General features: G+C 44.9%; 1 protein-coding gene, 1 non-coding gene and 1 pseudogene across 2 annotated transcripts in view; 2 read left to right on the top strand and 1 right to left on the bottom strand.

Moving 5' to 3' along the window:
* The window catches only part of LOC126214972 (zinc finger protein 1), a 152390-nt gene extending 126338 nt beyond the window's left edge, over nucleotides 1-26052 (top strand). The window contains exons 6-14 of the mRNA XM_049941605.1: nucleotides 150-397; nucleotides 6550-6696; nucleotides 8114-8495; nucleotides 9704-10028; nucleotides 12338-12752; nucleotides 14488-14690; nucleotides 16026-16377; nucleotides 18496-18703; nucleotides 23921-26052. Of these exons, the coding sequence (XP_049797562.1) occupies nucleotides 150-397; nucleotides 6550-6696; nucleotides 8114-8495; nucleotides 9704-10028; nucleotides 12338-12752; nucleotides 14488-14690; nucleotides 16026-16377; nucleotides 18496-18703; nucleotides 23921-24114 (2474 nt within the window). The 3' untranslated portion in view covers nucleotides 24115-26052. The remainder of the gene's footprint in view (nucleotides 1-149; nucleotides 398-6549; nucleotides 6697-8113; nucleotides 8496-9703; nucleotides 10029-12337; nucleotides 12753-14487; nucleotides 14691-16025; nucleotides 16378-18495; nucleotides 18704-23920) is intronic.
* LOC126215461 (5S ribosomal RNA) lies at nucleotides 10665-10782 on the top strand (annotated as a pseudogene).
* Trnat-cgu (transfer RNA threonine (anticodon CGU)) lies at nucleotides 17108-17182 on the bottom strand. The gene has a single exon. It is a non-coding gene; the product is annotated as a tRNA-Thr (tRNA).
* Nucleotides 26053-26365: the final 313 nt, after the last annotated feature.

The raw sequence follows: 26365 nt of genomic DNA, 5'->3' as shown, positions 1-26365 counted from the left end.
TGTACAACCCAAAATGTTGGTACAATGTAACTTTTTGTGGGCGAAGGAGTAGGTTGCAACAGCAGGTTCCAGCAGGATGAATTTCTATGGTAGGGGGAAACCTTGAGTATGAGCTGGCTATGTGGTGAGGGGAGTGGCTGTTGTTTCAGATCGCGGGGCAAAGCGCGTCTCGGCGCCCCTGGCTCCCGGCGGGCACGCCGCCCCCAACAACCACCACCTGCACGCTGGCAACGCCACCACCGGGGCCGGCAGCAACAACGGCGGCAGTAGCCAGTTCCCGCCCATCCTGCCCAAGTTCGCAGCGGCCGCCGCGGCATACCTGGGCCGATACCCGCCGCACGTCGCCACCCCCTACTACGTGCCCGCGCCGTCCGCCGCCGCTCCACCATCGCACCACGTGAGTACAGCCAGCCGCCTACCTCAGCACCCGACAGTAGCTTCGGGAAAGAACTTACAGGTGTGCAGTACTTCAGCAGGACAACGCTCCACCCGTAGACGTGCAATATCTCGTCCATCATTGGCCGATAGGCGTGTAGGCCTACCACAACATTCCAAAGTGACTGTACAGAACAGCATCAAAGTCTCCATACTTCAGCAGGACAACGCCCCACATGTGACGTGCAATATCTCGTCCATCATTGGCCGATAAGCGTGTAGGCCTACCACAACATTCCAAAGTGACTGTACAGAACAGCATCAAAGTCTCCATACTTCAGCAGGACAACGCCCCACATGTGACGTGCAATATCTCGTCCATCATTGGCCGATAGGCGTGTAGGCCTACCACAACATTCCAAAGTGACTGTACAGAACAGCATCAAAGTCTCCATACTTCAGCAGGACAACGCCCCACATGTGACGTGCAATATCTCGTCCATCATTGGCCGATAGGCGTGTAGGCCTACCACAACATTCCAAAGTGACTGTACAGAACAGCATCAAAGTCTCCATACTTCAGCAGGACAACGCCCCACATGTGACGTGCAATATCTCGTCCATCATTGGCCGATAGGCGTGTAGGCCTACCACAACATTCCAAAGAGACTGTACAGAGCAGCATCAAAGTTTCCATACTTCAGCAGGACAACACCCCATTTGTGACGTGCAATATCTCATCCACCATTGGCCAGTAGACGTGTGGGCCTACCTCAACATCCCAAAGTGACTGTACAGTGCAGCATCAAAGTCTCCATACTTCAGCAGAACAACACCCTACCCACGGATCTGTAATACCTCGTCTTTCAAAATCCAGTATACAGGGTGGTCCATTCATAGTGACCGGGCCAAATATCTCACGAAATAAGCATCAAATGAAAAAACTACAAAGAACAAAACTCGTCTAGCTCGAACGGGGAAACCAGATGGTGCTATGGTTGGCCTGCTAGATGGCTCTGCCATAGGTCAAACCCCCAGTTTTTATTACATATTCATGTAGTACGTAAAGAAATATGAATGTTTTAGTTGGACCACTTTTTTCACTTTGTGATAGATGGCGCTGTAATAGTCACAAACATATAGCTCACATTTTTAGACAAACTGTAGGTAACAGGTAGGTTTTTTAAATTAAAATACAGAACGTAGGTACTTAACTTGGTGTGAGACTACATTTAGCATCCAAAAACTACCCTGGAGGACTCAAGTAGCTAATCGTCAGCAATGATAATGAGACTTCATACCTTCCAGAACTGTTCAATAGCGAATAAGGTGGTTAATACACTAGAGACACGTTTGTGTGGCCGCCCAGAGTGGCCGAGCGGTTCTAGGCGCTACAGTCTGGAACCGCGCGACCGCTATGGTCGCAGGTTCGGGTCCTGCCTCGGGTATGGCTGTGTGTGATGTCCTTAGGTTAGTTAGGTTTAAGTAGTTGTAAGTTCTAGGGGACTGATGACCTCAGCAGTTAAGTCCCATAGTGCTCAAAGCCATTTGAACATTTGTGTGGATGACAGTTCAAACACAATCCGGGAATCAAGGTATGGCTCTTCTGTGGCTTCCCCAAAATTGATTAAGGCAAGTGTGAGGCCTATCTGGCTTGAAGAGGATATGGTCAGTGTCCTTCACTAACCACCTCCAAATCGACCTCGGTCCCCAATTACCTAGTCGTCGATGGACACTGAACCCCAGCCTCCGTTGGAGGGTGTAACGTAGCCCCAGTGTTAGGTGCCGGCGCACACGCTTCGCAGCAGGCGCTTCTCCGTCAGGTGGCTGCCAGTGGCCGTCGAGGTCTCCACGGGTCAGTGAGTCAGCCCCGGCTATCAACAGCAGACTTCCTGGCTGCAGACCGCAGCGCGCCGCCTTCTTTGTACTCGGCTGGTGATAAGGCTGCCCGCAACCTCCACTGAATCAGCGAACACACTCTGACCTACACACCGACCTCTGCGGTGGTGTTTTCCTCTAAAAGAGATAGGGGAACTGTTTCACTACCTCGTGCTCTCCAGGGGAAAAACTGGAGTCGGCGTTCAGTTATTTAAATAATGCGGTCACTATCAAGCTGAGTGGAGTTGTGTGTTATCGTGAACAGGCGCCTGACTTCAGAGGCAAACGGACTCTTTTGCCAGGACACAAGCTTGGTTCTGTGTCTTTGGTCTGCTGCCACTGCTCCAAGAAACCACCTCTTTACATGGTAGATACATTGAAATTGTAGGCGTTTTCGATTATTTACGCAAATAGATAGATAGACAGATATTCGGCGATCACAGGCCCTGCAGACCACGCACTGCTTCCACTCCTTCCTGTTTTGTGCCCGGTTCCTCCAGGTGTCTTCAATTCCCAGGGCTGAAAGGTCCTTCGCCATGTCGTCCATCCAGCGCTTTCTTGGTCGTCCAATGGGGCGTTCGGTGTTTGGTTTCCCCACTAGTGCCTGTCTTCCATCTGGCATACGCGCTACACGGTCCACACATTGCATTCTTTTGCCCTTTATCTTCTGTAGGATAGTTAGTTGTCGCATCGATCGAAATAAAAATGGGGAAATTGCATGTTCATTAACAGCAACTGCTGTGTCCCAACCCCATGTAAACTGCCGTGACGAAAGCCATGAGGTACCCCCTAATATCGTGTTGGACCTATTTTTGCCATCGTAGTGCAGAGACTCGACTTGGCATGGACTCAACAAGTCGTTAGATGTCCCCTGCAGAAATATTGAGCCATGCTACCTCATTAGCCGTCCAATACTGTGAATGTGTTGCAAGTGCAGGTTTTTTACATGAATTGACTTCTCGATAATGTTCCACAAATGAAACTTCCTGGCACATTAAAGCTGTGTGCTGGACCGAGACTCAAACTCAGGACCTTTGCCTTTCGCGGGTAAGTGCTCTACCACTGAGCTACCCAAGCACGACTCACGCCCTGTCCTCACAACTTTACTTTTGCCAGTAGCTCGTCTCCACAAATGTTGATTGGATTCAATTCGGGTTATGTGGGGTGGCCAAATCATTTGCTCGAATTGCCTTTTGGAACATGAAGTCTATGAATAGCTCCAAATGGTTTCCAAGTAGCCAAATATAACCGTTTCCAGTCAACGATCGCTTCACTTGGACCAGAGGACATAGTTCACTCCATGTAAACACAGCCTGCACCATTATGGAGCCAACTTGCACAGTGCATTGTTGACAAATTGGGTCCATGGCTTCATGGGATCTGCGCCACACTCGAACCATACGATCAGCTCTTATCAACCGGGACTCATCTGATGAGACCATGGTTTTCCAGTCGTCTAGGGTCCAACTGATATGGCCGGACCAAGACTCAAACTCAGGACCTTTGCCTTTCGCGGGCAAGTGCTCTACCACTGAGCTACCCAAGCACGACTCACGCCTTGTCCTCACAATTTTACTTTTGCCAGTAGCTCGTCTCCACAAATGTTGATTGGATTCAAGTCGGGTGATGTGAGGTGGCCAAATCATTTGCTCGAATTGCCTTTTGGAACATGAAGTCTATGAATAGCTCCAAATGGTTTCCAAGTAGCCAAGTATAACCGTTTCCAGTCAACGATCGCTTCACTTGGACCAGAGGACATAATTCACTCCATGTAAACACAGCCTGCACCATTATGGAGCCAACTTGCACAGTGCATTGTTGACAAATTGGGTCCATGGCTTCATGGGATCTGCGCCACACTCGAACCATACCATCAGCTCTTATCAACCGGGACTCATCTGATCAGGCCATGGTTTTCCAGTCGTCTAGGGTCCAACTGATATGGCCGGACCAAGACTCAAACTCAGGACCTTTGCCTTTCGCGGGCAAGTGCTCTACCACTGAGCTACCCAAGCACGACTCACGCCCTGTCCTCACAACTTTACTTTTGCCAGTAGCTCGTCTCCACAAATGTTGATTGGATTCAGGTCGGGTGATGTGGGGTGGCCAAATCATTTGCTCGAATTGCCTTTTGGAACATGAAGTCTATGAATAGCTCCAAATGGTTTCCAAGTAGCCAAATATAACCGTTTCCAGTCAACGATCACTTCACTTGGACCAGAGGACATAGTTCACTCCATGTAAACACAGCCTGCACCATTATGGAGCCATCACGAACTTGCACAGTGCATTGTTGACAAATTGGTTCCATGGCTTCATGGGATCTGCGCCACATTCGAACCATACCATCAGCTCTTATCAACCGGGACTCATCTGATGAGGCCATGGTTTTCCTGTCGTCTAGGGTCCAACTGATATTGCCACGAACCCAGGAGAGGCGCTGCAGGTGATGTCATACTGTTAACAAAGGAATTCGCGTTGGTCGACTGTTGCCATAGCCTATTAACGCCAAATTCCGCTGTACTATCCTAACGAATTCGTCGTATATTCCAAATTGACTTCGGTGATTATTTCATGCAGGCTGCTTGTCTGTTAGCACTGACAACTCTACAAATGGTTCAAATGGCTCTGAGCACTATGGGACTTAACATCTATGGTCATCAGTCCCCTAGAACTTAGAACTACTTAAACCTAACTAACCTAAGGACATCACACAACACCCAGCCATCACGAGATAGAGAAAATCCCTGACCCCGCCAGGAATCGAACCCGGGAACCCGGGCGTATACAACTCTACGCCAACGCTGTTGCTCGCTGTAGTTAAGTGAAGGACCTCAGCCAATGCATTGTCCATAGTGAGAGGTAGTGACTGAAATTTGGTGTTCTTGGCACTCTGTTGAACTGCGGATCTTGGTATATTGAATTGCCTCACGCTTCAGAAATGTTATGCCCCTTGTGTCTAGCTCCAGCTACCGTTCTGCATTCAAAGTTCTGCCAGTGCATTGCCATTTTATGCCTCGTGTACATGATACTACCGCCATCTGTCTACATGCATATTGCTATCGCAAAACTTTTGTCACCTTCGCCACTTTTGGCGTTTTTGACGCTGTTTTGGATCTGTTCTGTTGCATATAGAGGACTGACATCATGACGAACCATGAGGAAGTGAGGAATGATGCAGATACATCGTTCCTCAGTGGCTTTCGTAGTAAACTGTGTGTTACACAGTGGTAAAGTGGAGATATTGTACCACCTTGTTTCAAACTAAGCTACGCGTTTGTTCCAGTTTATAGGGTACTCAATTATTATGCCCAGATTGTTCTTCTGGTGACGAAGAAAAAGGTATCCGTTTGCAACTTAGTACCAGAGTGGGGGTGGGAGGGGGGGGAGAGAAGTGATTATTTTATCTGAAGTGTAATAAGCGCCATATGAATGACTATAGTTTCTTGGGTTTTAGATGCATTGATTTTCAGACATAAATTTTGTGTCCGCCGCGCTAAAGACGGAAGAAAGTCAGTGTTGACGTAGATTGGATTGGACTTTTAGGGGGAAGAGACCAAACAGCGAGGTCATCGGTCTCATCGGATGAGGAAAGGACGGGGAAGGAAGTCAGCCATGCCCTTTCAAAGGAACCATCCGGCATTTGCCTGGAGGAAATCAGGGAAAACCTAAATCAGGATGGCCGGACGCAGGATTGAACCGTCGTCCTCCCAAGTGTTGACATAGAGGATGGTAGCATCTTGCACTTACGTATAAATGTGGTTGTCTGCATGTAAGTGATAGTTACTGTGCCAGAACAGTTGAGATATCATTAATAAAAAAAGACAGATGGTTAATGGTCCTAGCATTAACCCATGTGAATCACTTGATATTGTCTCTCCATTGGGGCATGTGTATAGCCCCACTGTGGTGTAGACAGATGTGCAAATACAGTTAGTGTAGAGCATGTTTCAGACAATGTTTCACACATACACTGTGTCTGATGTAATGAGAGAAATATGTCAGATATTACATGCACTGGCAGGACTTGCATAGCATTGAAATCGACGGTGTTTAAGTGATACTTAGTGTGGGATAAAACAGTTCGTCACACTATTATACTAAGAGATATGTAATGGGCAATGTACTGATCCTTGTGGAACAAGTAACTCGTCACCGCTCTATTCTAGAGGTTGTACCCTGTTCACTGTTTGGTTTGCGGTGTGGATGTTTGTGACAAAATGCTGATGACTCAGAAATCTTGTACAGAATTCAACAGACCTTGTTCTTGATTGATGACACCTGTTCCTCTTGCAGGCTGCAGCAGCGGCGGCGGCAGCAGCAGCAGCGGCGCAGGTGCAATACAAGCTGCAGCAGCCTACGGCGGGTTTTGGCCACCTGTTCCAGCAGCTACCAGCACCCTACCTCCAGCACCAGCTGCAACAGCAGCTGCATCACTTCCAGGTCAGTAGTCACTCCACACTCCACAGTAGCTGAGGGCCTCTGTGATGGGGCTCTTCCTCTGTTCTCTTAATGCTTTTCATGCTGTGTTGTCCACAAAATATTACTGCAGAAATTGGACCATTATGGAGTAAGGGGAGTAGCTTACTTTTAAGAACAGGAAGCAGAAGGTAATTCTCCGCAACATTGAGAGTGGTAGTGATGTTCAGTCCCAATGGGGCACTGTTAAGTGGGGCGTTCCCCAAGGGTCGGTGCTGGGGCCACTGCTGTTTCTTATTTATATAAATGATATGCCTTCTAGTATTACAGGTGAGTCAAAAATATTTCTGTTTGCTGATGACACCAGCTTGGTAGTGAAGGATCTTGTGTGTAATATTGAAACATTATCAAATAATGTAGTTCATGAAATAAGTTCGTGGCTTGTGGAAAATAATTTGATGCTAAATCACAGTAAGACTCAGTTTTTACAGTTTCTAACTCACAATTCAACAAGAACAGATATTTTGATCAGACAGAATGGGCATATTATAAGCGAGACGGAACAGTTCAAGTTCCTAGGCGTTTGGATAGATAGTAAGCTGTTGTGGAAAGCCCATGTTCAGGGTCTTGTTCAGAAACTAAATGCTGCTTTATTTACCATTGAAACAGTATCTGAAATAAGTGACAGTTCAACACGAAAAGTAGTCTACTTCGCATATTTTCATACGCTTATGTCGTATGGTATTATTTTTTGGGGTAATTCTTCTGATTCAAAAAGGGTATTTTTGGCTCAAAAACGGGCTGTTCGAGCTATATGTGGTGTAAGTTCGAGAACCTCTTGTCGACCCCTATTCAATAGTCTGGGAATTCTGCCATTGCCCTCACAGTATATATTATCTTTAATGTCGTTTGTTGTTAGCAATATTAGCTTATTCCCAAGAGTTAGCAGATTTCACTCAGTTAATACTAGGCAGAAATCAAATCTGCATGTGGAATGCACTTCCTTGACTCTTGTGCAGAAAGGAGTGCACTATTCTGCTGCATCCATTTTCAATAAGCTACCACAGGAACTCAAAAAGCTTAGCAGTACCCCAAACACTTTTAAGTCTAAACTGAAGAGTTTCCTCATGGCTCACTCCTTATATTCTGTCGAGGAGCTCCTGGAAGAGCTGAAAAATTGAGCAAATTCCAGTGTTACATTGTTGATTTTCTTAATTTAAACTTACCAGTTGTCGCCTGAATACGTTTCTTATATTTCATTTTATCTGTTTCTACTATCATGTTATAATTTCATGTATTGACTCGTTCCATGACCATGGAGACTTCTCCTTAATTTGGTCCCACGGAACAATAAATAAATAAATAAATAAATAAAATCAATCTCCATGATGGTCTACAGTAGCGATGTGGGTATCAAATCAGCCTTCTTCTTTGACCGTAGGCGTGTAAAGTGGAGGCTCTGCCTGCACCGTCACAGCACCACCAGCAGCACCACGAGCACAGAGAACACCAGGAGGATCAGACGGCATCTGGGGCGGAGGACGACCGCGAGCCCCGACGTCCGGTGGTGAAGCAGGAGCGCCTGGATGAAGACCAGGAGCGAGGGCAAGAGCGCGACCACGACCCCGAGGACAGGGAGCGCCAGTCACCGGAGGGTACCCCGCGACCGGAGTCTGCGGCCGCATCGGCGCCAGTTATCAAGCAGGAGCGTATGGACCACGAGGAAGAGGAAGAGGACCGCGGCTGCTGCGAGGATGTGGACATGGAGCAGACCAGGCCCAGTAGTGGCCACCAAAGCCCAGGGTCACCACACGCTGATCAAGGTCTGTATGGAATGCTTATAGCCCATCCGTGCACTTTCATATTTTTCTGTATTTTGGGTTATCCAGTACATCTACATCCATACTCCGCAAGCTACCTGACGGTGTGTGGCGGAGGGTACTTTGAGTACCTCTATCGGTTCTCCCTTCTATTCCAGTCTCGTATTCGTGGAAAGAAAGATTGTCGGTGTGCCTCTGTGTGGGCTCTAATATCTCTGATTTTATCCTCTTTTTCGAGAAATACGTACGAGGGAGCAATATACTGCTCGACTCCTCAGTGGAGGTATGTTCTCGAAACTTCGACAAAACCCCTTACCGAGCTACTGAGCATCTCTCCTGTAGAGTCTTCCACTGGAGTTTATCTGTCATCTCCGTAATGCTTTCGCGATTACTAAACAATCCTGTAACGAAGTGCGCTGCTCTCTGTTGGATCTTCTCTATCAACTGTATCTGGTACGGATCCCACACCGGTGAGCAATATTCAAGCAGTGGGCAAACAAGTGTACTGTAACCTACTTCCTTTGTTTTCGGATTGCATTTCCTTAGGATTCTTCCAATGAATCTCAGTCTGGCATCTGCTTTACCGACATTCAACTTTATATGTTCATTCCATTTTAAATCACTCCTAATGCATACTCCCAGATAATTTATGGAATTAACTGCTTCCAGTTGCTGACGTGCTATATTGTAGCTAAATGACGAAGGATCTTTCTTTCTATGTATTCGCAGCACATTACACTTGTCTACATTGAGATTCAATTGCCATTCCCTGCAGCATGCGTCAATTCGTTGCATATCCTCCTGCATTTCAGTACAATTTTCCATTGTTACAACCTCTCGATATCTACAGCATCATCCGCAAAAAGCCTCAGTGAACTTCCTATGTCATCCACGAGGTCATTTATGTATATTGTGAATATCAATGGTCCTACGACACTCCCCTGCGGCACACCTGAAATCACTCTTACTTCTAAAGACTTCCATCCATTGAGAATAACATGCTGCGTTCTGTTATCTAGGAACTCTTCACATCAATCCAACAATTGGCATTCATTTTATTTGTGTGTGAATTGTGAATATATATATATATATATATATATATATATATATATATATATATATAATCTGTGTGTGTGTGTGTGTGTGTGTGTCTATATATATATATATATATACTGCTGGCAACCAACTTATCCAGTGAGAATGCCCCACAGCCAAGGAGGGTGTGGAGCGCCTGCTGGAGTTGGTGGGGTCCACGGTGAGCCGCCGTCTGGTGGAGGCCGGTGCCCAGCAGCTCTCGGGGTCCCCGGCCACCCCCGCTGGAAGCAGCTACTGCTCCTCCTCATCTGCCTCCAGTGTCGCCAGCGCCTCGTCGCCACTCACACTCATCCACCCATCCAACAACAATAACAGCATCACAACAAACAACAACAACAACAACAACAACAACAACAACAACAACAACACCCTCGAGGACCTGCAATGCCGCTTCTGCCACAAGAGGCTCACATCTGCCGTTGACCTGGATCAGCATGAAAGGTGAGCTCCATTTCTGATTTTCTCAGCCTGCAGATATAGAAGACCCATGACCCCTCTGCTCCTCGCATACTGCATAAATTTCCACTCAGCTGCCTTTTACTTCAGGCACTGACAGGTGTGAATATGACTGGACTGTCAGATTTATAAGCCATGTTACGTTATGTTACATTATGTTAACCGGGGACCTAGATACGACGGAGAGGCTCCGTCCCCGCCGCAGCCATAGTGGTCCACAACCCCACGACGACTATCACAGTCCACTTGACCCCTCCACCACCCCACACCGAACCCAGGGTTATTGTGCAGTTCGGCCCTCAGTGGAACCCCCAGGGAATGTCTTATAACCAGACGAGTGTAACCCCTATGTTTGCGAGGTAGAGTAATGGTGGTGTGTGTGTACATGGAGAACGTGTTTGCGCAGCAATCGCTGACATAGTGTAGCTGAGGCGGAATAAGGGGAACCAGCCTGCATTCGCAGAGACAGATGGAAAAACCACCTAAAAACCATCCACAGACTGGCTGGCTACCGGACCTCGACACAAATCCGCCGGGCGGATTCGTGTTGGGGACCGGCACTATTTCCCGCCCGGAAAGCCATGCATTAGTTTGTGAATAAATACAAGTTACATTACAGCAGGCAACGGCCTTGCCGCAGTGGATACACCGGTTCCCGTTAGATCACCGAAGTTAAGCGCTGTCGGGCGTGGTCGGCACTTGGATGGGTGACCATCCAGGCCGCCATGCGCTGTTGCCATTTTTCGGGGTGCACTCAGCATCGTGAGGCTAATTGAGTAGCTACTCGACCGAATAGTAGCGGCTTCGGTCAAGAATACCATTATAATGCCCGGGAGAGCGGTGTGCTGACCCCATGCCCCTCCTATCCACATACTCCTCTGAGGATGACACGGCGGTCAGACGGTCCCGGTAGGCCACTCGTGGCCTGAAAACGGAGTGCTTTTTACGTAAAATATTCATGTTGCATTACTGATTTCATGAGAACAGAAATAAGATGGTTTAGACGCAAAGAGTGGAATATGCACTCTTGTTTCTGCTATGCTCAATACATGAATGGAATAGTAAGTAAAATTACTACTACTGCTTTCTCCCTTGCTCAGTATGTGAATGGAATAGGCTGCAAAATTACCAGGACTACTACAGTATTCAGTATTGCTACACTTGTCATGATACGCAGGTGCGTAGTCAGTCGTCAGTTTATGGTATGATTTGGGCCATGCACTGTGGTGAACACTGCAATACACTGTTGTGTTTTGAACTTGGTAACTGAAGGAAAATGTGTACCACAGTGAGCACATGTATATGTGACAGATGCTGCACATGAAAACAATTGTGTATTTTACACCAAAGAACCTTGTTTAACTTCCAGTGTTAATCGTGATTTGAAGATGGTCATTTGACTGAGACTGTTTGTCTCAGAACTGCAGAAACTCCTTAACAAATCTGTATTTGCAATTAGAGTGTTAGCAGACATAGGTGACATAAAAATGAAAAAGCTTGCATGCTTTGCCTACTTTCATTCCATAATGTCATATGGTATAATATTTTGGGGTAACTCTTCAACTCAAACAAAAATTTTCAGAGTCCAAAAGCATGTAATATGTATTATTTGTGGAGTAAATTCACGGACATCCTGTAGAAACCTCTTCAAAGAACTGGGTATACTAACTACTGCCTCTCAGTATATTTACTCATTAATGAAATTTGTCCTAAATAATATATCTCTTTTTCCAACAAACAGCTCAGTTCATACACACAATACCAGGAACAAAAATGATCTGCTCAAGGACTTAAAAGTACTTCCTTTAGTTCAAAAGGGAGTCCACTACTCAGGAACACTCATCTTCAATAATTTGCCAGCAAAAATAAAAAAATTTGTTACAAATAAATATCAGTTTAAAAGGAACCTGAAAGACTTACTAGTGGCCAACTCCTTCTACTCCATTGACAAAATTTTTAATAGAAACAAATGATGTTTTGTATATACTTATACTATTAGTATTGTTATTACAGCTTTAAAAATTTATGTATTGTATATACTCATTCTATTAGTATTGTTATTTCAGCTTAAAAAATATTGACATGTTCCGCATCCATGAAGATCTCCTCAGCAGGGATCTATGGACCGAACAACTAATCTAATCTAATCTAATAAATACAAGTTACATTTCACCAGCATTTGTTGGCTTCCTTCTCTAAGTGTGTTGAAGCTGTGCGACAAAGACAGTTTATACTGCTCTACTTTTAGTGTTAAGAGAGTGTACTGGGGATGACATTAAGTCTGTGTTCGACAGGTTCCTATGCTGTGGGGGCGGAGGGTCCTCGTCATCCTCCGCAGCCAGTGGCAGCGGGAGTGAGGGCCTAGCGGCCAAGTTGGAAGATGCGGTCACCGCCAAGACGGAGGAAATGTCCATCAACGGTGGCAGCGACGAGGCGAGCGACGACGACGAGGGAGGCGGCGGGGGCGGAGGGGGTGGCACCGCGGGATCCACTTCCGGCCTCCCCGGTGCGTCTGCCGGGAACCACGGCTCTGGCGGAGGTGGCCTGGGAGGTGGCATGGGTCGGACGGGCAAGGTCCGCGTGAGGTCGCTCATCGCCGACGAGCAGCTGGCGGTGCTCAAGGGCTGCTACGCCGCCAACCCTCGGCCCAAGAAGGACGAGCTGGCACGCATCGCCGACCGCATCGGATTCCCCGTACGTGTGGTGCAGGTCAGTGGGCAATGGCTCCACCCAAGCACTCCTCAAGTCTCTTTCTTCATACTGGTACTGTGCTTCTCTTTACTCTCTGTGCCTGCTCTACTTCTTTCTATCTGTTGTTTGTCTATTCCAGACACTGACTTATTATTATCCACCCTCACCTGCCTCCTATTGTCCCTCTTTTCATCAGTCACTTCACACAATTTACTAGTCTTTCTTATTCCCCGTTCATTGCTCTGTGTACTTAATTTTTAAGCATTCCCAAGCTGTTCTTGCTACTTTTGGATACTTTCACTACTTTTGGATACTTTCACTGTACAACTAATTTCCCGTAAGCTTCTCCTTATGTAGCTCTTCCATATTCTCCTCTTCTCCACATATTCTATTACTTATACTGTACTCACATTACCCTTATTTTTTTCCTGTTTGTCTTACTTTCCCGTACAACACTATCTTTTTCATTAACATTTTTGTAACTTGCTCCATTTCCTTCCACTTGACTAGCTATCAACTTTCATTCCCCTCTTCTATTCTGCTGTACATCACTCCCCTGTGTGTTATGATTTCTGTCCCCTATTATTTTACATTCCTCCTGTAATTACTGCTACCTTCGTCTCTTGTACCTCACACTTTGTCTCTTTCTTCCCCTCTTCTGTCACTTGTTCTCCTTCTTCTGTAACTACCCTCCTGCTCTGCTTTCTACTTTTACACAACCTGTTCCTCTGTTCCTCTGTTTCTTCTTTTTTTTCCCTCACCTCCTCCTCTTCTGTCTCCCCCTCCTCCTCTTCCTCCTACTACTCCATCTCTTCATCTTTCTTCCTTCTTATCTACTGTTAGTAGTGCCATTTCTACTTCTCCTCTTATCCACATTCAACTACCTAATTCTACCTTTATGCTGTATATTCTCCTTCAATGCCCTTTTTAAATCATTTTTTCGGTAATTGTTCCTTATCTGTCACCTATATTATTTCTTAATCAGTTTCTTTGTCAAAGAGTCTCCAACTTTTACCCTATCATTCTCATTCATATTCTATTCTAGAAATTTTTGTCACATCCTCTTCTTTCAGTTGGTGGTTTTTCTGCTTCTTCCTACATTTGAGTCACTCTTTCATTAAAGATTCGCAGATATATTTTTCACACATCAAGTACGGATTCAAATTACTTTTTCTGTCTCTCAGCTAACAGTACCATAACTGATACTACTTCTTCTTTATCCATAAGGAAATGTTACACCTTGATTGTTGTAGCCTTTTGTACATATGTATATGCCATATCTGTGTGACAAACTGAAGTCATCATTTATGATTTTATGAAGTTTGTTGAATGTCTCATACGTTCCTAATGAATAACTTATACTCCATTTGTACTGAATAGAATAGATGTTAACATAACCATTTACCATTGCAAATTCAATTAGGCTCTATGATGTACTCGTATTTTATTTTCTGTTGGCTTTTTCATATATTTCACCCACCCCTTATCTCCATCTCACCATTCACCCGCTTCTTCCTTAACACTGTACGTACTTGTTACGTAAGTCTTTCTCACATCAGGCTTTGCTGTATACTTTCATCAACAAATTGTTCATCACCAATCCTATTCAGCTACTATATTCCCATTTTACATACTAATCTTTCCTTTTGTGGTACAAGAGACGTTTCGATTTGTAGGATTGTTTAGGCCCATATGTTTGTGTGTAACTTCTCCAGCCAGGACATATGTAGCAGTGTGTCTGGGTGTTTTGCAGGTGTGGTTCCAGAACACACGAGCACGCGACCGCAGGGAAGGACGGCTAGTGCACGTGCCGTACCAAGCACCGCCCCCACTGGCCCCTCCACCTTCGGGGCTGCCGTCGCCGCCCCCACTCTATGACCTTACTGCCTGTGAGCAGCCCCTTGACCTGTCGACCAAGCCTCCTTGCAGGAAATTGGAGACTGTTAAGGCTGAATGGTAAGCAAAGTTCAAACAAGTGGAATTTGTAGTAAGAATATTGACTTGTCTTTATCTTTTCCAGTTAATATTTCCGCATGCGATGATGTTTAGCAGTTTTTTTTGTGAGGCCATACAAAGAACGTTGAGCGAATTGTGAATTCTATTGGAATGTTTACACTTTCATCTCGGTTCATGATTGTTTCTACGGATTTAAATTTTTTTGTTCCCCTAGCATCATATTTCTATTCACTGATTTGTTTAATTGAACTACATCATTGTTCACTAACACAATCATTGTTTGTATACGAAGTCTTCACGGGTTGTCAGCCGAGTAGCATCGTCGTCTCGCAGCAATGTTTCGATGGAATGCATCTCCATCATCTTCAGGCAAAGTGTCGGGATATCGTTGTTCGCGGGCTTATATCTCTGCTGGACCGCTCTCTGCTTCCCACGGCCGGCCAATCCGTGGGAAGGAGAGCAGTCCAGCAGAGATATAAGCCCGCGAACAACGATATTCGGACACTTTGCCTGAAGATGATGGAGATGCATTCCATCGAAACATTGCTGCGAGACGACGATGCTACTCGGCTGACAACCCGTGAAGACTTTATATATGAAATTCGCTGAGAAAGCCTGCACTCGCATACAATCATTGTTTGTTTACTTAGTTTGCTGCTATAAGCAGATACACTTTTTGATTATTTGTTTGTCTTTATTACATTACACCACTCATTGGTTAAGATTATTTTCCCAGAGTGACATTTCCAAGTTATACTCTAGAACATTTGTTGACATGTGAGAATGTTCGTAAGAGCATGGAAACCTTCTCGAATTTTTCCCCTAAAAAAATACATAGATGGGAGAAAGACACAAATGCCCTGGTGATCACCACCATGTTCTCCTGACCACTTCAAACACACACAACAGGCACCACTGCACAACCACTAAGTGCACAGTGGGGGAGCAAAGGGTAGCACCAGACACACAAACCAGTAATTGGCAGACACTGTAATTTGTATGTCCATACATTTCATAGAGAATTTCAGCAAGATTGCATGACAAATATATGTCTATACAAAGCGTTTCACAATTACTATTACAGGTTGATCTTTAAACTTATTTTATGCTTAAACGGTACATTTCCGGACATGGTTTCTCGTCATAATTTTATCTACTAAGTCCCCCCTACAGCCACTAGAAGCCTGTTACATGAATCAAGAAACACGCATTATGTACAGCAGGGCAGTTGCAGTGCAGCAAATGTGTATACATATCGTATATTTTGTGATGACTGAAAGACAGCAGAATACACAGCCACTCTTCAGCACGTACACATGTGGACTCGGCTCACAGGTCCGACTACTCCTGCGGCGGTGACGAGGCGGCGATGAATCTGAGTGTGGGCAAGGCGTCTCCTGCAGCGTCGGCAACGCCCAGCCCGCACCGTAGCACTGCCCTCGACGCAGGGCAGTCTCCGCCCCCGGCACCCGCTTCCGGCCCGGTCGCCACCCCCACCTTCCCCTTCGGCGGTGACGGCGGCAGCCGGCTGGCCCGCATCCTGTCGCAGCCCCGCGACTTGTTTGCACTGGCGGCCCTGGATCGGCTGCCCTACGGAGGACCCGAGTCCCCGGCACCCTTCGGCCGCTATCACGAGAACGGTGGTGACTCCTCCAGTCCGCACTCCGACAAGCGCCCGTGGAAGCAGGTGAGCCGTTGTAGGCACAGCCCACACTCATATAATTTCCAGATGTCACACTTTCCAGTAAAATGAAGGTTGCCAATTTTTTCCATGTTATTTCTACAGCTTTCGTTTTTATTTAAATTTCATGTGCCGCATATCCTTTCAGTTGCTCACTGTCACTGTGATGGACCCCAACCTAACAACTAATTTCACAGTTCTTCAGATGGTTCATTGCTATGAAGGAGAGATCAAATGATAATTAACTGGATACCCTAGCTGCAAACAGGTGTTGATATACTTCATTGGGGACATGTTTAAAATGTGTGCCCCGACCGGGTCTCGAGCCTGGGACCTCCTGCTTACACTCTATCCATCTGAGCCACCGCGGGCACAGAGGATAGTGCGTCTGCAGGGACTTATCCCTTGCACACTCCCCGTGAGACACACATTCCCAACATGTCCGCACCACTACATTCGTAGTGCGCCGAATAGATGTTTGCCCATCATACTCATTGCTCGTGGCAGATTATTCTACCAAGTCCCATACGAGTTTGGGCGTACCGTGTGCGTTTGCACAAGAAGGTCAATGGCCAGGAAGCCATATTTTAACTAGATATGACGGTAGTATCTGTTACCGAAAGAACAGTTACCGTTGATGAACGTGCGGCTTTGCTGGAATGAAATGATAATTAAATGGACACCCTAGCTGCAAACAGGCATTGATATATTTCACTGGGGACATGTTGAAAATGTGTGCCCTGACCGGGACTCGAACCCGGGATCTCCTGCTTACGTGGCAGACACTCTATCCATCTGAGCCACCGAGGGCACAGAGAGATCGGTGTAGGTCTAATCCCACCCCTATGTAAAGTTCTCTTCTTTCCTGCCAAATACCAGATGATTTAATGAAGTGGCAGAAGGGGACCCCAATTGGGAATATTTTTTGGAGGGGAGTTTTCATTTTGCAAAGATCAGGTGGAGTAAATGTCACATATCTTAGTACTGTATGCTCCAACAAACTGCAATAGTATACTGGCTAACATCACAAGTCTTGCTACTGTAGGAGCCTTGCAAAAAATTCCACAATGGTAGAACTCGGTAACAGGGACAAACCTTGCTAATTCTTAAAACTGCTAGCTATTGCCAACTGTAACTACTGTACTAACTATCCATTTTCTTTGTCCTATACAGGATGACTAGACTCCACCAAAATCTAATTTGACTAAAGTGCAGGCGCAGAGTGAGAGAGAAAGCAAGGCACGGTTATATCAGTTCAGTTTCCAAACGAAAGGAGATTGCCCAAGTCTGCATACCACTGACTCTCTAGTGCCAATGGCTCCAGCCACCTGCTGGAGCAAGGAGGAACCATTAGAGCTATATCTGGTTAGCACGTATGCCTGGGTGGGCAGAGGGGGGAGGGGGGGGGGGGTCGAGGGAAGACTTAACAAAGCACCCACGTTCAATTAAGCAACAGCTGCTCCTCATTAGCCTCAATCTTATGGATTTTAATTGCTGGATGAATGACTAGTGTCGTCCAAGTGCAACTCTGAGCACAGTTACTCCTGTACCTGGAGTATGGTATAATTTATATGTATAAATTTAGATCATAAAATTTCATTGAATCTAAATTATTACCATGTCAAACTTTGACTTAAGAATGAAGAAAGACATACAGACACACACACATTCTCTCTCTCTCTCTCTCTCTCTCTCTCTCTCTCTCTCTCTCTCTCTCTCTCCCTCTCCCTCTCCCTCTCCCTCTCTCTCCCCCCCCATCCCTCCCTCCCCCCTCCCCCCTCCCCATCCCTCCCTCCCCCCTCCCCCCTCCGCCTCCACCCTCTCCCCCCCCCTCCCTTCCTCTCTCTGCTTCAGTTATATGATAACTACCTATTGGACTAGGTTGAGATAACCATAGCTCCTACTGTCCATCCACTCGACCAGGGTGAGGTAATATCACTTCTTACCACTGTAGACTTCAGCCAGCCGCAATGGTATGCTGTCCATCCACTGGACCAGGCTGAGCATACATCATGTCTCACTACTTAAAAATCCAGCCGCCTAGAGTGTTACAACAGTATTAATTGGATTCACACACTTCCTAGTCATCCTGCACCTGACCTCACTCCCTTTCTCCTGCCACAGGGTTACGGGGATGGCGAAGACACGACGGACGATGCGGAGGACTCGGGTGGCGACCCAGCTCTGGGCACTTCGCCCTCCAAGAGGCACCGCCTGCTGGCTGCCCTCGGTGGCACTGACCAAGAGGCCGAGGGCCAGTTCGTGTGCGACCAGTGCGACAAGGCCTTCAGCAAGCAGAGCTCGCTGGCGAGGCACAAGTACGAGCATTCCGGTGAGTCGGGAACCGGTACGTCCAACAGCCAACAGCTCGCTCTTTCCTATGTACTGTAGCTAGCTGTAGCTGTAGTTGTAGCTGTAGGTGTAGGTTGTAGCTGTAGGTGGGCAGCATGATAAGTCCCACTTGGCTTAGAGTACGTGTCACGCACGGACGGGCAGTAGACAGACAACTACGAGGTCTGGCTAAAAAATACCTAGACTGATATTTTAAAAGACTAACACCGCAGGTCTCGAGGTCAAATGCTACACTACCATCATCTCCTCTCTCCATTCCCAATAACCGTTCACCTGCTGACCCCTCACTCAGACTGCTGCTTTTGTTTTGACTGAAACTTGGAAAGCTCGCTATAGAGGCCCATTCTTTACTGAAAAAAAGGGCTACAGGGATGAGTGTCTTTCACACACTCAAGCCTTTGAGTGGTTCAAAGAGAAAAGAGAAGAGAGTGAAGATAAGTCGTGTTTAGGGGTTCCTCAGTGCCGACAGCAGTGGAAAAAATTGCAAAATGCTTCTTTAACCTGAAACATCTTTAGTTGAGCATGTGTATGGTTGCTGATATTGTAAGAATTTAGAAAGAAACAATTATATCTAAAAACAAAGATAATGTGACTTACCAGACGAAAGCGCTGGCAGGCCGATAGACACACAAACAAACACAAACATACACACAAAATTCGAGCTTTCTCAACCAACGGTTGCTTTGTCAGGAAAGAGGGAAGGAGAGGGAAAGATGAAAGGCTGTGGGTTTTAAGGGAGATGGTAAGGAGTCATTCCAATCCCGGGAGCGGAAAGACTTACCTTAGGGGGAAAAAAGGACAGGTATACACTCGCACACACACACTCGTATACAACCGCACACACACACAGACACAAGCAGACATTTGTAAAGGCAAAGAGTTTCGGCAGAGATGTCAGTCGAGGCAGAAGTACAGAGGCAAAGATCTTAGCCCCTCCCTTAAAACCCACATCCTTTCGTCTTTCCCTCTCCTTCCCTCTTTACTGATGAAGCAACCATTTGTTGTGAAAGCTTGAATTTTGTGTGTGTGTTTGTGTTTGTTTGTGTGTCTATTGACCTGCCAGCACTTTCGTTTGGTAAGTCATATCATCTTTGTTTTTAGATATATTTTTCCCACGTGGAATGTTTCCCTCTATTATATCCATATCGTTAGAAAGAAACAATTAGACAGATATTACATGAGTGTTCTCACATGAGGAGTCACTTTTCGCTAATTGTGGGCACCCGGTGGTGGAGCACTCACCCTACTGTCCAGATCTCGCTCTGTGTGACAATTTTCTCTTCCCAAAAGTGAAATTTGCACTGAAACAAACAAGACGTGAGACAGTTGAAGAAAAGGTTATAGATGTCATGAACATGGTTTCAAAAGATAACTTCCGACACTGTGGATAATTCTCACAGAGTGGTGTAAGTATCGTGGACAGGAATAATTTGACAGGGATAATGTGAAAATAAGGAAGTAGTAAAAATAAAGAATGTTATATCCCTAATCCAGGTATTTTTTAGCTAGACCTCATATCATTGGAAAAATAGGTCATTGATCACTTAGCATTCCACAGTTGCTAGAAATCGATCAGATCTTAGCATATGGACTGTCAACACTGTAGTTCTATCTATCTATGAGGCAATTTTATTTTTACAGTGTCAAAGGCCATTTATTGCACCCAAGGCACCACAGCTCCTCATTTCGCTGTTTGTCATCCTCGTAGCTCTTTCTTCCCGCAGGAACTTTTCTTCCCCACATCCATCTCTTCCTTAGTCTGTCACGTTTTTCTCATCACATTTCAAAATAATGTGTGGCAGCCCCAGCTTCTCCTCTACATCATCACACGTGGCCTTTTTTCCACATTCTCACTCTTTTTTTCAATTCCTGTCATTTTAATTTTATCCTGTTAAGTCATGCCACAGTGTCATCTCCAAACAGTCTGGTTTCTGGTGAGCTTAATTTGTTGTTCAGGACATGTATTACTGGTCCAAAGCTGACAGTACACTTAACAAGTGACTTGAACATATAGGTCTTTGCCTCTGCAGCACACACATGGGCATTACACAGTCATTCGTCATGCACTCCATATTGAATGGAATGGGAAGAAACTCTATAGGTACAGTTAGAAGTATCCTGTTCCATACACTTTGCTGGTTTGTTGAATGTAACTGTAGCTGTAGATGTAGATTTAGATTTAGATGTAGGTGACATTACAAACCAAACACAACTGTACTCTGTTTGTAATGGTTTCTGAAATGTAGCAATGGAAAATTATCAGGAATGGGACGAGTGCACATTATACTAAATTAAATGATTGCGGTTCTTTAGTGTTATTGCAAATTCCTCCTCATAAATCGTATTAAATTGTTGTAAACAGGTACCGTGTTGCTAATAACAGCTGCTGTCTGCACTTTTCTCTACAAACTGTGGTTAGGAACTCAACTTCTGATTACAAGAGCCAAACATGACCTGATAATATAAACTGATGATATAACTCATTTATATCCTGCACAATACCCATTACTCACAGTTTCAAACAATTGTGTCTTGAAGACCATGGAGAATAGAGCATAAACTTATGCTCATGATTTTGCTACAGAATAGCAAATATTAATGTACGTAGACATCTCTACTCCAAACAAAACAACAACAACAACAACGATGATGATGATGATGATGATGATGATGATGATAATGTCAATGACAACAAAAATAACAATAATATCTTAGCTTGCATGAACTTAGTTCTGCAACAAGTAACTTAAAGTTTCCTACGGACATACTGAAGCTACACAGTTTTTTCGTAGCACAGTTCTTAGCATAAGACACACACATTAATTTAAAATTTACTGTCAGTTACACTGTTAACTTCAACAACTAACAAAATCATCAAGAACATCAAAGCAAAATCCTCAGCAAATGATAGATGCACAGTTGCTAGTATGTTGCACTGTTAACAGTTTCCAGGGATTTTTTTCCAATCTTTTGTGACATTCTGTTTATTAAATATTTTCTGCAAACTCTAGCTAACACCAAATCACTGTACTGTTAACACATCACTGATTTGTGTTAAAAGCTACTTCAATTTCACAGATCCATTTTTGCATCAATATTTCAGCAGATAACGATTACACTATTTCCAATACAGCAAAAGTTCCAGCATGTTTGCACACTATCACCTGCCGAGAATTCAGTTACTATATCATCAACAATTCCTAATTGTTTGAAGCTAATATGTTTGCTGAGTGTTGCTGTTTATGTATAGTGTTCTAAAATGATACAGAAAACCTTGTAGAGAGAATCTAGCTGAGTACAGAAACCTACGTCCAGGCTCATAATCCAGCATGCTTCAGAGCTTAAAACAATTAGAGATGATGGTTGTCACTATTTCATCCAAACTAACTTGCCACCACCTTGTCCAAATTATTGTTTTGTTCCTAGTTCATGACATTTATCATTATCTATGTCCAAAATCTCAAAGTGACATTATCAACATTGTCATACTGCTGGCCGTCAAACTATCCCCAAAGCTAACATTGTGAACACATTTGTCTGATGAATCCACTCTGTATGTGAGCAGTAGTTTCCTGCACCCTACTGTCACCGAGCGAGGTGGCGCAGTGGTTATCACAATGGACTCGCATTCGGGAGAACGTTGATTCAATCCTGCGTTCAGCCATTCTGATTTGGGTTTTCCGTGATTTCCCTAAATTGCTTCAGGCAAATGCAGGGATGGTTCCCTTGAAAAGGCACGGCTGACTTCCTTCCCTGCCCTTCCCTAATTCGATGAGACCGATGACCTCGCTGTTTGGTCTCTGCCCCCAAACAACCCGACCCTATTGTCGAGCCTTACCATTCTACCTCGCACCTTCCCAACTGCTTCCTCTCACAGTTTTGTAATTCAGTTGTGTCATTGTGTGATGTTGAAAGTTCACTAGAGCTAAGTGTGTTCTGAAGTTAAATAGCATTGCAGTGCTTGTTTCATGTAATATTTTTTCATTTGACAAAACTGCCTTGAAGTCCTCTATCTTGTGTAGCTCATTAGAACCATTGTATCCTGAACTGTGCAGTGGCTCTGGAGTAGTGCTGGCCCCAGGGTAGAATGGCACCCAGGGGTAGCACTTTGGCCCCAGGGTAGCACTACATCATTGCTACAAAAAGTGTGTGCTTACAGTCTATCCAATGACATATGCGGTTGGATAGAAAGTTTTCTAACAGACAGGGAGCAGTATGTCATCCTGAACAGGGTAACTTCAACAGTAACGAGAGTAACTTCAGGTGTGCTCCAGGGCAGCGTAATAGGTCCTCTGCTTTTTACGATTTACATAAACGATCTGGTTGATGGTATTGACAGCGGCCTTAGACTGTTTGCGGATGATGCTGTCTACAGGAAAGTAGTCTTTGGAAGTGGTAACATCAGTCAAGTATCTGGGCGTGACTATCCGAAATGATCTCAAATGGAATGATCGGATTACGCAAGTAACGGGTAAGGCGAACTGTAGATTGCGGTTTATTGGTAGAATCCTGAGGCGATGCAGTCCTTCAACAAAGGAAATAGCTTACAATACGTTAGTTCGTCCAGTATTAGAGGTTCGTCTGTATGGTACCCTTACCAGTTGGGTCTGAATCAAGAGACTGAGAAGGTCCAAAGAAGAGTGGCAAGATTCGTGACTGGTACACTTAGCCATCACGAGAGCATTACAAATCTCATAGAAAGTTTGAAGTGGGACACACTTGCAGATAGACGACGCGCTAAACAGAAGGGGCTGCTCACTAAATTCTGAAATCCAATCTTCGCCGAGGATGTAGAGCATATATTATTATCAACTTTCAAATCACGTAATGATCATCATCCGAAGATAAGGGAAATAAGAGCTCCTACTGAGGCATTCAAACAGTCATTTTTCCCTCGTGCGATTCGCGAGCGGAACAGAGGTGGGGTGGGGTGGGGGGTGGGGGAATATGACTTTGGCGCGAATTGTGCCCTCCACCACACACTGCTTGGTGGCTAGTGGAGTATAGATGTAGATGTAGATTTTGATGCATCTTGTATATTAGATGAACTGAGTGTTTGTAGTCATTTTTATAGTTCTTGCCTTTTCATTATTGATTTATATTAGGATATAGCAGCTTTTAAAGTAGTGTAGTAGAGCATGTGAACGTGTGGCCACGCCACGTGCTACAACTGCAGCCTCCGTTTGCCTGCCCACAGGTCAGCGGCCTCACAAGTGTGACGTCTGCACCAAGGCGTTTAAGCACAAGCACCACCTCACAGAGCACAAGCGCCTGCACTCTGGAGAGAAGCCCTTCCAGTGCTCCAAGTGCCTCAAGCGTTTCTCGCACTCCGGATCCTACAGCCAGCACATGAACCACCGCTACTCCTACTGCAAACCCTACAGAGAGTAGCTGCCGGACGTCGGCCCCCTCGGCCACCGTCCCGGCCCCGGCTACTCTCGCTGTGGACTGTACGGGGTGTAGCCTCCTGCGGCCGACGCGTGACCTGCCGCTACTACCGCCTCGAGTCCTACCGACAGCGGCCGACCGACTCCGTCGGCAGACGTCCCGGCGGCTGCTACTCCCACGTGGCCCGGGATCCCGTGTCACCGCTGCCGGCCCTGCAGAGAGTAGGTGACGGCCACCGCCGTACAGGTCGTAGTCGTCACTTGCTGCCGCCTTCGAGACAGTCTGCCACTCTGGCCACGCTCGGTGCTGGGAGCAAAGTAATACTTCCGCATGTGTCGGCTACTGTCATTATGGCAACATCTCACAAAACTCTGAACTGAATGGATTATTTCAGCTACACCACTCTGTGGCTCTTCCACAGTACCCAGCACCTCTCACTACGAGCTTCACAGAGACTGGATATCGGGTGCTGTGTTAACTGTCACTGTGCAGTGGCGTATTTTTCAGCTGGTACTGGTTGGAGCACACCACTTGCACCTTGTTGTGTATGGAGCAAAACTACACCAAGATAGATCCTGTATCGTATAATTTGCAGTACGCAAAAGTGCTTGAAAGTCAGTATTGCACAGTTCCCTATCTAAGATGTACTCTTTTTTGCAGCTCGATTGTCGTAGCTAACCTTGCCAGTTTGACAATCTCTGGTTCAAAATACCTTTAAATCAACTGGTATTGTGCTTCTCTGCCTTACAGTATCCACTCAATACAGGTGTATTTTTCTCCTGCCGCCGAAGTGTCAACATTTCCTCTGACCGATCATTTTTGCCACTATCTCTGAGCGGTATCACTCCAGTTTTTCCGTATTAGTTTGGCATGAGGACATATTATTTCAAAAACTTTAAATCTTGCTAAGTTTCACCATTATAATATCACAGATGCCATTCTTGAAAGTCATTTCACCTAATTAAATACCACCTCGGCTGATATTTACTGTAATTGCAATTACTGATCATTCGTAATAATGTAGTTAAACTACTCAATCTAGTCTACCACTAGAACATCACGTTTTTGGTAGTTATTAGCCACAATACCTTCGAAACCTTGTATGCCTCTTAATTAGGTCAACTCGTAACAGGTTCCAAAGCGTATCCAGTGGCAGATGTTGAAATACATACTTAGCACATAGTACTTTGTTTGTGTCCTTTGTATTGTCATTCAGTTCTGTGGCTTTTTATAGCTTTTGCCTAAACTCTCATATTCAGTTTTCCTGATCCAGGATACAGCTAAGACCATTTGACAGTGATGGGTGTAATCTGGCAAAAATTTACATCGATGAACAATGACTATTTTGGAGTGCTGAGACATGCAAAAGCCATTGCACTTCCAATTTTCAAATTCACTGACATGGTTCTGAATTAACCCTGCTCTTGAAAGATCACAATGTTTTCTAAAATTACATATGGACAGTAATTTGTATTTGATAGATCACATTCTAACAAGATAAAACTGTAAAGAACTTCACTGTGGCCCTGAGAGAGATGTTTTAAGAAAGTATCTTTGCTTCTAAAAAGAAAACAAGAAAAATATGATCCAGACTTAAATTGTTGAAACATTAATTGGGCTTTTTTAATCCCTTTCCTCTATTTGTCAGACAGCTCTAGTAGTTAAAATTGCTTATTTGGAAAAATCAATCTTAATTCACAGTAATCTCTTTCTGCTTCTCTGTATATAACCTTGAGCACTTGTTGTGTAATGAATGAGGAAGTAAGTTCCTCCTAGCAACATACAGCACCAACATCATATAGTTTGTGTCCTACCAGAACATATAATACTGGTAATATTGTACCTACTACCTATGTCACATCTGGATTCAAGTATCTGCTTTTATTCCTCAAACTTTTTATGGTATAACACCCTTTACTTGTTGCAGCTTGACAATATATATTTAGCACAATAATATTTTACCCTATCTTATAGTACTTTTTAAATTATGACTCTTGAGCATAGATATCACAATTCTCCACTTTATTCTTCATATTAATGTACATTTAAGAATGATTATTATGGTTCTGTCCATTGATTCTTCATTCCTTAAAGTAACTAAAATATAATAAAATAATTTTGATGTTTGTACTATATAAAATTGTTCATCATACAGTGAGTTCCAATTTATAGAAATATGGCTTTATCTGATGCATCATAATTTTGTAGTTAATAAAATGGATAAAGTGTTCATCTTGTGAGGAAAATGAGTAAC

The sequence above is a fragment of the Schistocerca nitens genome, chromosome 12 (genome assembly GCF_023898315.1).
Source record: "Schistocerca nitens isolate TAMUIC-IGC-003100 chromosome 12, iqSchNite1.1, whole genome shotgun sequence".
In the NCBI taxonomy this organism is placed as follows: domain Eukaryota; kingdom Metazoa; phylum Arthropoda; class Insecta; order Orthoptera; family Acrididae; genus Schistocerca; species Schistocerca nitens.
This window is presented reverse-complemented; position numbering and strand designations above follow the sequence as displayed.